Source organism: Scyliorhinus torazame, chromosome 9, assembly GCF_047496885.1.
Source record: "Scyliorhinus torazame isolate Kashiwa2021f chromosome 9, sScyTor2.1, whole genome shotgun sequence".
Classification (NCBI taxonomy): Eukaryota; Metazoa; Chordata; class Chondrichthyes; order Carcharhiniformes; family Scyliorhinidae; genus Scyliorhinus; species Scyliorhinus torazame.
In genome coordinates, this window is record NC_092715.1 from 272630245 (window position 1) to 272643040 (window position 12796).

Consider the following 12796-nt stretch of genomic DNA (forward strand, 5'->3'; position numbering starts at 1 on the left):
GAGAATTCCAGAGATTCCCCACCCTCCGGGACAGAGAATTCCAGAGATTCCCCACCCTCCGGGACGGAGAATTCCAGAGATTCCCCACCCTCCGGGACGGAGAATTCCAGAGATTCCCCACCCTCCGGGACGGAGAATTCCAGAGATTCCCCACCCTCCGGGACAGAGAATTCCAAAGATTCCCCACCCTCCGGGACGGAGAATTCCAGAGATTCCCCACCCTCCGGGACGGAGAATTCCAGAGATTCCCCACCCTCCGGGACAGAGAATTCCAGAGATTCCCCACCCTCCGGGACAGAGAATTCCAGAGATTCCCCACCCTCCGGGACGGAGAATTCCAGAGATTCCCCACCCTCCGGGACAGAGAATTCCAGAGATTCCCCACCCTATGGGACAGAGAATTCCAGAGATTCCCCACCCTCCGGGACAGAGAATTCCAGAGATTCCCCACCCTCCGGGACGGAGAATTCCAGAGATTCCCCACCCTCCGGGACAGAGAATTCCAGAGATTCCCCACCCTCCGGGACGGGGAATTCCAGAGATTCCCCACCCTCCGGGACAGAGAATTCCAGAGATTCCCCACCCTCCGGGATGGAGAATTCCAGAGATTCCCCACCCTCCGGGACAGAGAATTCCAGAGATTCCCCACCCTCCGGGATGGAGAATTCCAGAGATTCCCCACCCTCCGGGACAGAGAATTCCAGAGATTCCCCACCCTCCGGGACGGAGAATTCCAGAGATTCCCCACCCTCCGGGACAGAGAATTCCAGAGATTCCCCACCCTCCAGGACAGAGAATTCCAGAGATTCCCCACCCTCCAGGACAGAGAATTCCAGAGATTCCCCACCCTCCGGGACAGAGAATTCCAGAGATTCCCCACCCTCCAGGACAGAGAATTCCAGAGATTCCCCACCCTCCAGGACAGAGAATTCCAGAGATTCCCCACCCTCCGGGACGGAGAATTCCAGAGATTCCCCACCCTCCGGGACGGAGAATTCCAGAGATTCCCCACCCTCCGGGACGGAGAATTCCAGAGATTCCCCACCCTCCGGGACAGAGAATTCCAGAGATTCCCCACCCTCCAGGACAGAGAATTCCAGAGATTCCCCACCCTCCAGGACAGAGAATTCCAGAGATTCCCCACCCTCCGGGACAGAGAATTCCAGAGATTCCCCACCCTCCGGGACGGAGAATTCCAGAGATTCCCCACCCTCCGGGACGGAGAATTCCAGAGATTCCCCACCCTCCGGGACGGAGAATTCCAGAGATTCCCCACCCTCCAGGACAGAGAATTCCAGAGATTCCCCACCCTCCAGGACGGAGAATTCCAGAGATTCCCCACCCTCCGGGACAGAGAATTCCAGAGATTCCCCACCCTCCGGGACAGAGAATTCCAGAGATTCCCCACCCTCCGGGACAGAGAATTCCAGAGATTCCCCACCCTCCGGGACAGAGAATTCCAGAGATTCCCCACCCTCCGGGACGGAGAATTCCAGAGATTCCCCACCCTCCGGGACAGAGAATTCCAGAGATTCCCCACCCTCCGGGACAGAGAATTCCAGAGATTCCCCACCCTCCGGGACAGAGAATTCCAGAGATTCCCCACCCTCCGGGACGGAGAATTCCAGAGATTCCCCACCCTCCGGGACGGAGAATTCCAGAGATTCCCCACCCTCCGGGACAGAGAATTCCAGAGATTCCCCACCCTCCGGGACAGAGAATTCCAGAGATTCCCCACCCTCCGGGACAGAGAATTCCAGAGATTCCCCACCCTCCGGGACGGAGAATTCCAGAGATTCCCCACCCTCCGGGACAGAGAATTCCAGAGATTCCCCACCCTCCGGGACAGAGAATTCCAGAGATTCCCCACCCTCCGGGACGGAGAATTCCAGAGATTCCCCACCCTCCGGGACGGAGAATTCCAGAGATTCCCCACCCTCCGGGACAGAGAATTCCAGAGATTCCCCACCCTCCGGGACAGAGAATTCCAGAGATTCCACCCTCCAGGACAGAGAATTCCAGAGATTCCCCACCCTCCGGGACGGAGAATTCCAGAGATTCCCCACCCTCCGGGACAGAGAATTCCAGAGATTCCCCACCCTCCGGGACGGAGAATTCCAGAGATTCCCCACCCTCCGGGACAGAGAATTCCAGAGATTCCCCACCCTCCGGGACGGAGAATTCCAGAGATTCCCCACCCTCCGGGACGGAGAATTCCAGAGATTCCCCACCCTCCGGGACAGAGAATTCCAGAGATTCCCCACCCTCCGGGACAGAGAATTCCAGAGATTCCCCACCCTCCGGGACAGAGAATTCCAGAGATTCCCCACCCTCCGGGACGGAGAATTCCAGAGATTCCCCACCCTCCGGGACGGAGAATTCCAGAGATTCCCCACCCTCCGGGACGGAGAATTCCAGAGATTCCCCACCCTCCGGGACGGAGAATTCCAGAGATTCCCCACCCTCCGGGACGGAGAATTCCAGAGATTCCCCACCCTCCGGGACAGAGAATTCCAGAGATTCCCCACCCTCCGGGACAGAGAATTCCAGAGATTCCCCACCCTCCGGGACAGAGAATTCCAGAGATTCCCCACCCTCCGGGACGGAGAATTCCAGAGATTCCCCACCCTCCGGGACAGAGAATTCCAGAGATTCCCCACCCTCCGGGACGGAGAATTCCAGAGATTCCCCACCCTCCGGGACGGAGAATTCCAGAGATTCCCCACCCTCCGGGACGGAGAATTCCAGAGATTCCCCACCCTCCGGAAGAGAATTCCAGAGATTCCCCACCCTCTGCGAGGAGAGATTTCTCTGCACCTCAGTTTTAAATGACCGGCCCTTTATCTTGTCGCTGTGTCCCTTGTTCAAGACTCTCCCACTGGTGAAAACATCTCACCATCTATCCTGTCAACCCCCCCTCAGGATCGTACATGTTTGAATAAGCTCACCCCACACTCCTCTAAACTTCAAGGAATACAGACCCAGACTATTTAATCTCTCTTGATGGGTCAACACTTTCATCCCAGGAATCAGCCTGGTGAATCTCCTTTGGACCGTCTCCAACGTTACTGTGTCCTTTTTTCAGTCAGGGTATCCAAACTGTACACAGTGTTCCAGGTGAGGTCTCACCAACACCTCCCTGTTTCTAAACTTCAAACCCTTAACAATAAAGACCAAAATGCCGTTTGTCCTCTTAACAACTTGTTGGACCTGCCTGCTAGCTTTTTCTGATTCATGCACTAGAACACCCAGATCCCTCTGTACTTCACTCACCTGTGGTCTGTCTCCATTTAGATAACAATCTGTATTTTGATTCCTCCTACCGAAGTGCACGACTTCACACTTCCCACATTAAAATCTATTAGCCAGATTTTCATCCAGTGACCAATCTCCCGATATCCCGTCGCAGAATCACAATATCCTCTTCCGCCTATTTTCGTTTCGGCAAATTGGAAACCTTGCACTCTGTTTCTTCCTCCAGGTCATTAATGCAAATGGTGAACAATTGTCACTTGTCATGTTCTGTGTGATTTGGTCAGTAGTCTGTCCAGTGGAACCAGCCACTGTCATCGCAAATGGTGAAAAGAAAGAGGAAGTGAAAGTTCATAATGATTTTCATTCCAATTATAGGGGTGAATTTCTGTGGTATTTTTCCCATGACTCTGCTGGGTCTTTAACAGAAACCTGCTTGTGTGTGTTAGTGGTTTTTCTGACAACGTTACAGCAGAAAGTGGGAGAGGTACTGAGGGCACTCGCACCCAATGTTGTACCTCAGCAACATGATAGTTTTAGGGAGCAATGATATATTACATTGCAAAACATGTCAAATCATGCTTGAATGAAAAACAAGTTTACCATGACCTGTCAAAGACTGTGGGCGAGATTCACCAAAATGGAACAAAATTCCCGAGCGAGTGCATTTATCCGTGTGTTTCACAGCACTCGTTGTGGAATAAAAGGGATTAGGACAGTTCCCTTCCCATTCTGCTCACTCCCCCTTCCCAGTCCCTTCATCATTTGCCTGAGGGATTCTGTTGATATTGTGGTGGTGAAGACATGGTAAAGGTGAAAACCTGAAGAGGACGAGGTGGTAGCTTTCAATTCCACTGCATATTTGGGGAAAAAAATATTTCTGTTATCACAATGAAGGGTGTGGAAGAAAACAAAATGTGATTCAACTGATGCCCAGATATGGTTCCCGAGGGTGTGTGTGTTCCCAAGGGTGTGTATGTTCCCGAGGGTGTGTGTGTTCCCAAGGGTGTGTGTGTTCCCGAGGGTGTGTGTGTTCCCGAGGGTGTGTGATCTGAAAAAATGGAGTTACCAGAAACGGAACAGATGAACTTGGATGAAATCAGTAATGTAAACTGAAAGAGCAAATCAGGAACCCCCCCCTCCCTGAATTAATGGGGGAGAGATTAGTCACAGGAGATTCTGGTGATATGCACATATGCATATCAGTATATAACTGTACATAGTTTCACCAATGTATATAACTGTATATAACACGGTACGGTAGCACAGTGGTTAACATTGTTGCTTCACATCGCCAGGGTCCCAGGTTCGATTCCCGGCTTGGGTCACTGTCTGTGCAGAGTCGGCACGTTCTCCCCGTGTCTGCGTGGGTTTCCTCCGGGTGCTCCGGTTTCCTCCCACAAATCCCAAAAGACGTGCTGTTAGGTGATTAGGACATTTTGAATTCTCCCTCTGTGTACCCAAACTGGTGCCGGAGTGAGGCGACTAGGGGCTTTTCACAGTAACTGCATTGCAGTGTTAATGTAAGCCTACTTGTAACAATAAAGATTATTATTATAACAGTACCAATGTATATAGCTGATGATCAATACACAGAGTGTATACACAGTTATGACCTCCTGCCAGTAGGTGGAACCAGACACACATGGAGCCATAGATATATATCGGGGGACGGACAACAAGGCAGTCATATCTCACCTTAGCTGGACAGTAACTTAGATATAATTATCTGTCCATGGCTTTGTTTATTACCTTACCACATGTTAAGAATAAATACTTGTTATAACCATACACTCATGTTCTTCATAACCAGAGGAGCCATAGCACACAACAGGGATGACTTTGGTTGAATTAAGGGCAATTGCCATCAAGGTTTTAATGGACGGAAGTCACTTGACAAATGCTCAATGCTCACAGTGTAATTACTCATTAATGCTGACTTAACTCCTCCCCACTGGGTCTGCACATTTACTCTTCATGCATCTTGTTCAGTGGCTGACATGGTGATGTTTCCTTGCTAATGACATTCCTGTTTATTGTTAACAAAGTGAAGATCTAGCAACAGCAAGTAATGGTGTTTGTTAAACCTGAAATAATATTTAGCTCAATTGATTGGACCAATTACCCTAAAGATTTCTAAATGTTATCAGCAAGATTGCGTTGGCTGCCACCTGTTTTACGCACATACACAAACCCCGGTCGGTGGGTAACTTTTTGCAGCCTCTTCGACCGACCGGCAGCTTCCAATCCTGCTGAAGTTGATGAACTTTTGAACGACTTGACACATTTCCTGTCCCCAAGGCGAAGGGGCTGTCACATTCCGCCTGGTGTGTAGGTTAATTCAGTTAAGCAAAAGAATAAAGCACCGTCTAACATAATCCAGGGCTGACCATTAAAATAATACATCATTGAGCAAAAAAAGTAAAAAAGGTCCATCACTCTGGAATCATCTGAAAATCCCTGCCAGTAGCCTTTTTATGCCAACATTGTAAAATGCAACATATGTAGAATTGACTTGACTTTCTATATAAAGGAAGAAGCCTTTGTGGGAATTTTAAACGTAATTTAATACAACGCTTCTGAAAGATTGAAAGTCTTGAAGATTGAAGATTGACTGAAATCCCAACAGGACATTGAGGGCGTCTTCAACACGGTGAAAAGCACTAGAATTAACGCTGACATTTCCCTTGTATAATTACATAGCTGGTGTAAAGTCAACTTGTTTCCACGTTTGAGTAACATGTGTGGGCACAATGCTTTTTCTTTAGTCTGGTTTCTGCTCAGTTATTATTGTTCTTTTCTTTCAGAGATGATAGTAATTGATATTCCATCAGCTCAATCTGGAAGCTGGGGGTGAATCCAGTCAGGACGTTTGGGTTTCACAACAGTCTGTTCGTTTGTGAGAAGCCAAATCCAAATGTATAAATTCAGTCTCAACTGCCAACTTAAAACTCTGTCGATCAACAGGGAATACACAGCGGGGAAATCCTTCTCCGCAACAAACTAATCAATTTACCCACACCAAGAAAAATAGCAGATTCAAACTAACCAGCCAATGACCGTTACACCAATGCAGCTAATGTAAGACAGGCCGAGTCTGAAGCCTGGCTCCTTACTGGTATGTGTGAGTTAGGTGGGACATTGGGGCAGCGAGATTACAGAATGGATTCTCAATCTCAGTGTTTTGTAAATTCCCAATTGAAATTTGCTCTCTTCTATACTTACACAAAACACAGAAACCTCTGACTCGCAGTGTCATCCTCTGCCATACTAATCTAGAATTATCACAGTTGGAACATGGGCCGGCATAGTTTGCAGCTTGAAATAGCTTCTGAGAAAAACACGCTCAGGCACTAGAAAGCAAAAGTAGTTATCTTGAAAGGCAACTGTTATGCTTTGATACAAGATGATTTGTATTTTTAGAGTCCTGTTGTTTTCCACAGATGTAATCTCCAGATATGAGTGAATACTCTTGATGGGGAGGCTGTGCAGAAAAGGACACAAGTTGGGGATAAAACAGCAACATCCGGCTTCAGTTTACTGGCTCATGTTTCCAAATACACGCCTTCCTTTTGGGATCGCAGGTTATACCTCCGAGTTTTTCGAGGTGAATAAGTCACTGCTATCAAAATGCCAAAGGTTCATATTGCTGCAATTGAACTTTATGGGTACAAGTTGACTACATTCTGAGCCATTTGTGCTAATTAGCTCTGATGTCCCTGCGAATGTGATATACTGGAACATTCCAAAATCAGCCCGTGTTTCAGTAACAATCCTGTGACCTCTGCCTGTGAACCGCGTATGCGGAGACATCAGGCGAGGACTGAAACCGGCTGAGTTAGACTGTCTGATGGCACGCTGACAATCCAGGCCCACCCATTGAATATGGCTGGTCGGCAAGGGGGGGATTAGAGAATGGAAACAGATCGATGTAACACAAAATAAATCCACCCCTTTAGGAGGAGGGGGGGGGGGGGGGGGGGGAAGGAGGAAAATGAAGGGGAAACAAAATGTCACCAGAAGGTGGGTGTTGAGAAATCAAAAAACAATTTGTGATCAGAAATGTTCCTGCCTGTCAGTCTCAGATGCAAATCCACTAACGTTCAAGGTGTGTTTTCCTGCCTGCTGAGTTACTCATGGTTACCGTTCTGTGCCAATCAGCCCAATGTAACTTGACTGAAACTTTACATTTGACTGATTTAATAACTTAATGTTGGAATGCATGAGATTGTCGGGCCAAGTGGGACCTTGACCCTGTCCATGTCGTACTGTCACACGGGTGGCCTTGCTCTCCTGCTGCTGACAGAGGCTGTTTAGCACACTGGGCTAAATGGCTGGCTTTGAAAGCAGACCAAGGCAGGCCAGCAGCACGGTTCAATTCCCGTTCCAGCCTCCCCGAACAGGCGCCGGAATGTGGCGACTAGGGGCTGTTCACAGTAACTTCATTGAAGCCGACTTGTGACAATAAGCGATTTTCATTTCATTTCATTATTCTGCCTCTCACTTTATTTGATGTTTTCTGGTTTACAGAAGGTGGATGTTACCAGCCGCACAGTGATGGAAATAATGACCAAAACGACAGAATATCTCCAGCCCAATCCAGGTAACCTATCACTACATGTCTGCTTGTTGTGTGAACATTACGGAGCAGTCCCTCTGGAGTAGTGTGACCTGACGGCTGTTGTAGATGGGTTCTGCTCGCCTCAACCCTGCATCTTAACACGTTTTCAAATGCATTACACAAGATTTTAAAATGACAGAGACTCCTGATATTTAAATCCTTTTAATCTTAATGCTGATTTACCACCACTTGCTGATTCGAATGGTGTCACATGGCAAGACTTTGAACAGTGCCCTCTGACGTATGACGGATCCCTCACATTGGAGACCTTTGATCTGCTTCGTGCACACGGCTGCACAGGTTCCTCATCAAAAAGCAACATTATGACTTCCGGGTGCGGTGTTGACCAGCTAAGCCGCACGTTTCGGCAGCTCCCATTGGAACGGACTTTTGGGCTCTTGAGAAGAGCCCCAATGGCAATTTTAAACGGCCAAAATCACTGTGCGGTGAAATAGAAGGGAATCCCCCCGGACGTTGATGGACAAAGGAGAGGATAGCGGCCGGATTGCAGTGGATCCTTCGGAGCAGCGGCAAGGAAGGGAAGCTCGAAGCAAGATGGCGTCGGAAGGTGGCTGTTCGATATGGGGCCCGGAGCAACAAGAGTTCCTGCGGCGCTGTGTGGAAGAGCTGAAGAAGGAGGTGTTGGCCCCGATGCTACAGGCGATTGAAGGGCTAAAGGAGGAGCAGAGGACCCAGGAGCTGGAGCTTCGGGTCGTGAAGGCAAAGACTGTTGAAAATGAAGATGAAATACAGGGCCTGGTGGTGAAGACAGAAACGCACGAGGCACAGCACAAAAGGTGTGTGGAAAGGCTGGAAGTACTGGAGAATAATTCGAGGAGGAAGAATCTAAGAGTCTTAGGTCTTCCCAAGGGCGCAGAGGGGGTGGGCGTCGGGGCATATGTGAGCACGGTGCTTCACTCGCTAATGGGATCGGAGGCCCCGACGGGCCCTTTGGAGGTGGAGGGAGCTTATCGAGTTATGGCGCGAAGACCAAGGGCAGGAGAAATACCTCGAGCCATAGTGGTGAGGTTTCTCCGCTACAATGACAGAGAGATGGTCCTAAGATGGGCGAAGAAAACTCGGAGCTGTAGGTGGGAGAACGCGGTGATCCGCGTATACCAGGATTGGAGTGCGGAGGTGGCGAGAAGGAGGGCAAGTTTTAATCGGGCTAAGGTGGTGCTTCACAAAAAGAAGGTTCAGTTTGGAATGCTGCAACCGGCGAGACTGTGGGTCACACACCAAGGGACGCACCACTACTTTGAGACGGCAGAAGAGGCGTGGACATTCATAGTGGACGAGAAGCTGGAATAGTCTGGCGAGAGAAAGAGCTTCTGGGGCAAAGTGGTGGGGTGACTATGTGGGACGAGGAAGTGGGGGGGGGGGGGGGTGGATGATTTTTCAATTGTTAACTCTTTAATCCTGTAAATTTTCTCTCTTCCCCTCGTTTGGGGGGTGGGGAGGTGGGGAGGGAGGAACTGTGGGCGGCGGTGGGTAGGAAAGCGGGGCTGAGTGGGAAACGCGGGCCTCGTTCCCGCGCTATGGTAATTATGGCGGGAACAGGGACGCAGGAAGGTGGGGGCCTCGCACAGTGAGAGGCCGAGGGTAAACGCGGAAGCCGAGGTCAGCCAGAGTTCGCTGACTTCTGGGAGCAACATGGGGGGTGTAATTACGCTAGAGGGGGATCTAGCGGGGGGGGGGAGGGAGCTAACTGGGTTGCTGCTGCTAAGGGGAAGGGGGAGCTGTTATGGGGCGGGGTGGTCGAGGCGGGAGGGCGCCGTCGGGGGGATACACGGGTACGTGGGAACCGGGTGAGGAGCTGGGGTAAAAAAGGGGATGGCTAGTCGACAAGGGGGGGGGGGTAAAGAGCCCCCCAACCCGGCTGATCACGTGGAACGTGAGAGGGCTGAATGGGCCGATTAAAAGGGCGCGGGTACTCGCACACCTAAAGAAATTAAAGGCAGATGTGGTTATGTTGCAGGAGACGCACCTGAAACTGACAGATCAGGTCAGACTACGTAAAGGATGGGTGGGACAGGTGTTTCATTCGGGTTTGGATGCGAAGAATAGGGGGGTGGCTATTTTAGTGGGGAAACGGGTACTGTTTGAGGCAAAGACCATAGCGGCGGACAGTGGGGGCAGATACGTGATGGTGAGTGGCAGATTGCAAGGGGAGGCGGTGGTTCTGGTGAACGTACACGCCCCGAACTGGGATGATGGAAACTTCATGAGGCGTATGTTGGGGCGTATCCCGGACCTGGAGGCAGGAAAGTTGGTAATGGGGGGAGATTTCAATACAGTGCTTGATCCAGGGCTGGACCGGTCGAGGTCCAGGACCGGGAGGAGGCCGGCAGCGGCCAAGGTGCTTAAGGACTTCATGGAGCAGATGGGAGGAGTAGATCCTTGGAGATTTATCAGACCGAGGAGTAAGGAGTTCTCATTCTTCTCCCATGTTCACAAAGTATATTCACGGATAGACTTTTTTGTCCTGGGAAGGGCACTGATTCCGAAGGTGACAGGGACAGAGTACACGGCCATAGCTATCTCGGACCACGCTCCACACTGGGTAGATTTGGAGATAGGAGAGAAAAAGGAACAGCACCCACTCTGAAGAATGGATATGGGCCTGTTGGCGGATGAGGGGGTATGTCTAAGGGTGAGGGGGTGTATCGAAAGGTACTTGGAGCTTAATGACAATGGAGAGGTTCAGGTGGGAGTGGTCTGGGAGGCGTTGAAGGCGGTGGTCAGAGGGGAACTGATATCCATAAGGGCACATAAAGGGAAGCAAGAGAGTAAAGAAAGGGAGCGATTGCTGAGAGAACCTCTGAGGGTGGACAGGCAATATGCAGAGGCACCGGAGGAGGGACTGTACAGGGAAAGACAAAGGTTACATGTGGAATTTGACCTGCTGACCACGGGTAAGGCAGAGGCACAGTGGAGGAGGGCACAGGGAGTGCAGTACGAGTATGGAGAGAAGGCGAGTCGGTTACTGGCCCAACAATTGAGGAAGAGGGGAGCGGCGAGGGAGATAGGTGGTGTGAGAGATGAGGAGGGAGAGATGGAACGGGGAGCGGAGAGAGTGAACGGGGTGTTTAAGACATTCTATGAGAGGTTGTATAAGGCTAAGCCCCCAGAAGGGAAGGAGGGAATGATGCATTTCCTGGATCAGCTGGAATTCCCGAAGGAACAGGAGAGGGCGGGACTGGGAGCACAGATTGATGTGGAGGAGGTGGTAAAGGGGATTGGGAGCATGCAGGCAGGGAAGGCCCCGGGACCGGATGGGTTCCCAGTGGAATTTTATAGGAAATATATAGACCTACTGGCCCCGCTCTTGACGAGAACCTTTCATGAGGCCAGGGAAAGGGGGAAGTTGCCCCCGACTATGTCGGAGGCGACAATATCGTTACTTTTGAAGAAGGATAAAGACCCGCTGCAGTGTGGGTCCTACAGGCCCATTTCCCTTTTGAATGTAGATGCTAAGCTCCTGGCCAAGGTAATGGCGACGAGGATAGAGGATTGTGTCCCGGGGGTGGTCCATGAGGATCAAACTGGGTTCGTTAAGGGGAGACAGCTGAACACGAACATACGGAGGCTGCTAGGGGTGATGATGATGCCCCCACCAGAGGGGGAGGCGGAGATAGTGGTGGCGATGGATGCCGAGAAAGCATTTGACAGGGTGGAGTGGGACTATCTGTGGGAAGTGTTGAGGAGATTTGGTTTTGGTGAAGGGTTTATTGGATGGGTACAGCTGCTATATAGGGCCCCGGTGGCAAGTGTGATCACGAACAGGCAGAGGTCTGACTACTTCCGTCTTTATAGAGGGACGAGGCAGGGGTGTCCCCTGTCTCCGTTACTGTTTGCATTGGCAATTGAGCCCCTGGCCATAGCACTGAGGGGCTCCAGGAAGTGGAGGGGAGTACTCAGGGGAGGAGAAGAACACCGGGTATCATTGTATGCAGATGATTTACTGCTGTATGTTGCGGACCCGGTGGAGGGGATGCCTGAGATAATGCAGACACTCGGGGAGTTTGGGGAATTCTCTGGGTACAAATTGAACATGGGGAAGAGTGAGTAGTTTGTGGTACATCTGGGGGAGCAGAGCAGGGGAATAGATGACTTACCGCTGAGGAAGGTAACAAGAGATTTCCGGTACTTAGGGATTCAGATAGCCAGGAGTTGGGGAACCTTACATAGGCTTAATTTAACACGATTGGTGGAACAGATGGAGGAGGATTTTAAGAGATGGGACATGGTGCCCCTGTCACTGGTGGGGAGGGTGCAGGCGGTCAAAATGGTAGTCCTCCCGAGATTCCTTTTTGTGTTTCAGTGCCCCCCGGTGATGGTTACGAAGGCTTTTTTCAAGAAGATCGAGAAAAACGTCATGAGTTTTGTGTGGGCTGGGAAGACCCCGAGAGTGAGGAGGGGGTTCTTGCAGCGTAGCAGGGAGAGGGGGGGACTGGCACTACCGAGCTTAAGTGAGTACTATTGGGCCGCCAATATTTCAATGTGTGTAAGTGGATGGGAGAAGGGGAGGGAGCGGCGTGGAAGAGATTGGAGATCGCGTCCTGCAAAGGAACCAGCCTACAAGCACTGGTGACGGCACCGCTGCCATTCTCCCCGAAGAAATACACCACAAGTCCAGTGGTGGTGGCAACACTGAAAATTTGGGGGCAGTGGAGACAGCATAGGGGAATGACGGGAGCCTCGGTGTGGTCCCCGATAAGAAATAATCATAGGTTTGTCCCGGGGAGAATAGATGGGGGATTTGGAGCATGGCAGAGAGCTGGGATTGTGCAACTGAGGGATCTGTTCCTGGACGGGACGTTTGCGAGTCTGGGAGCGCTGACGGAAAAATATGGGTTGCCCCAAGGGAATGCATTTCGATACATGCAACTGAGGGCTTTTGCGAGGCAACAGGTGAGGGAA

The 12796-nt window shown here is 50.8% G+C and overlaps 1 protein-coding gene across 1 annotated transcript in view; it reads left to right on the top strand.

Annotated features, from left to right (window-relative positions):
- LOC140429921 (endophilin-A1-like) overlaps window positions 1-12796 on the top strand; it is a 157617-nt gene that overhangs the window by 111366 nt on the left and 33455 nt on the right. The window contains 1 exon segment of the mRNA XM_072517515.1: window positions 7783-7855. Within this exon segment, the coding sequence (XP_072373616.1) occupies window positions 7783-7855 (73 nt within the window).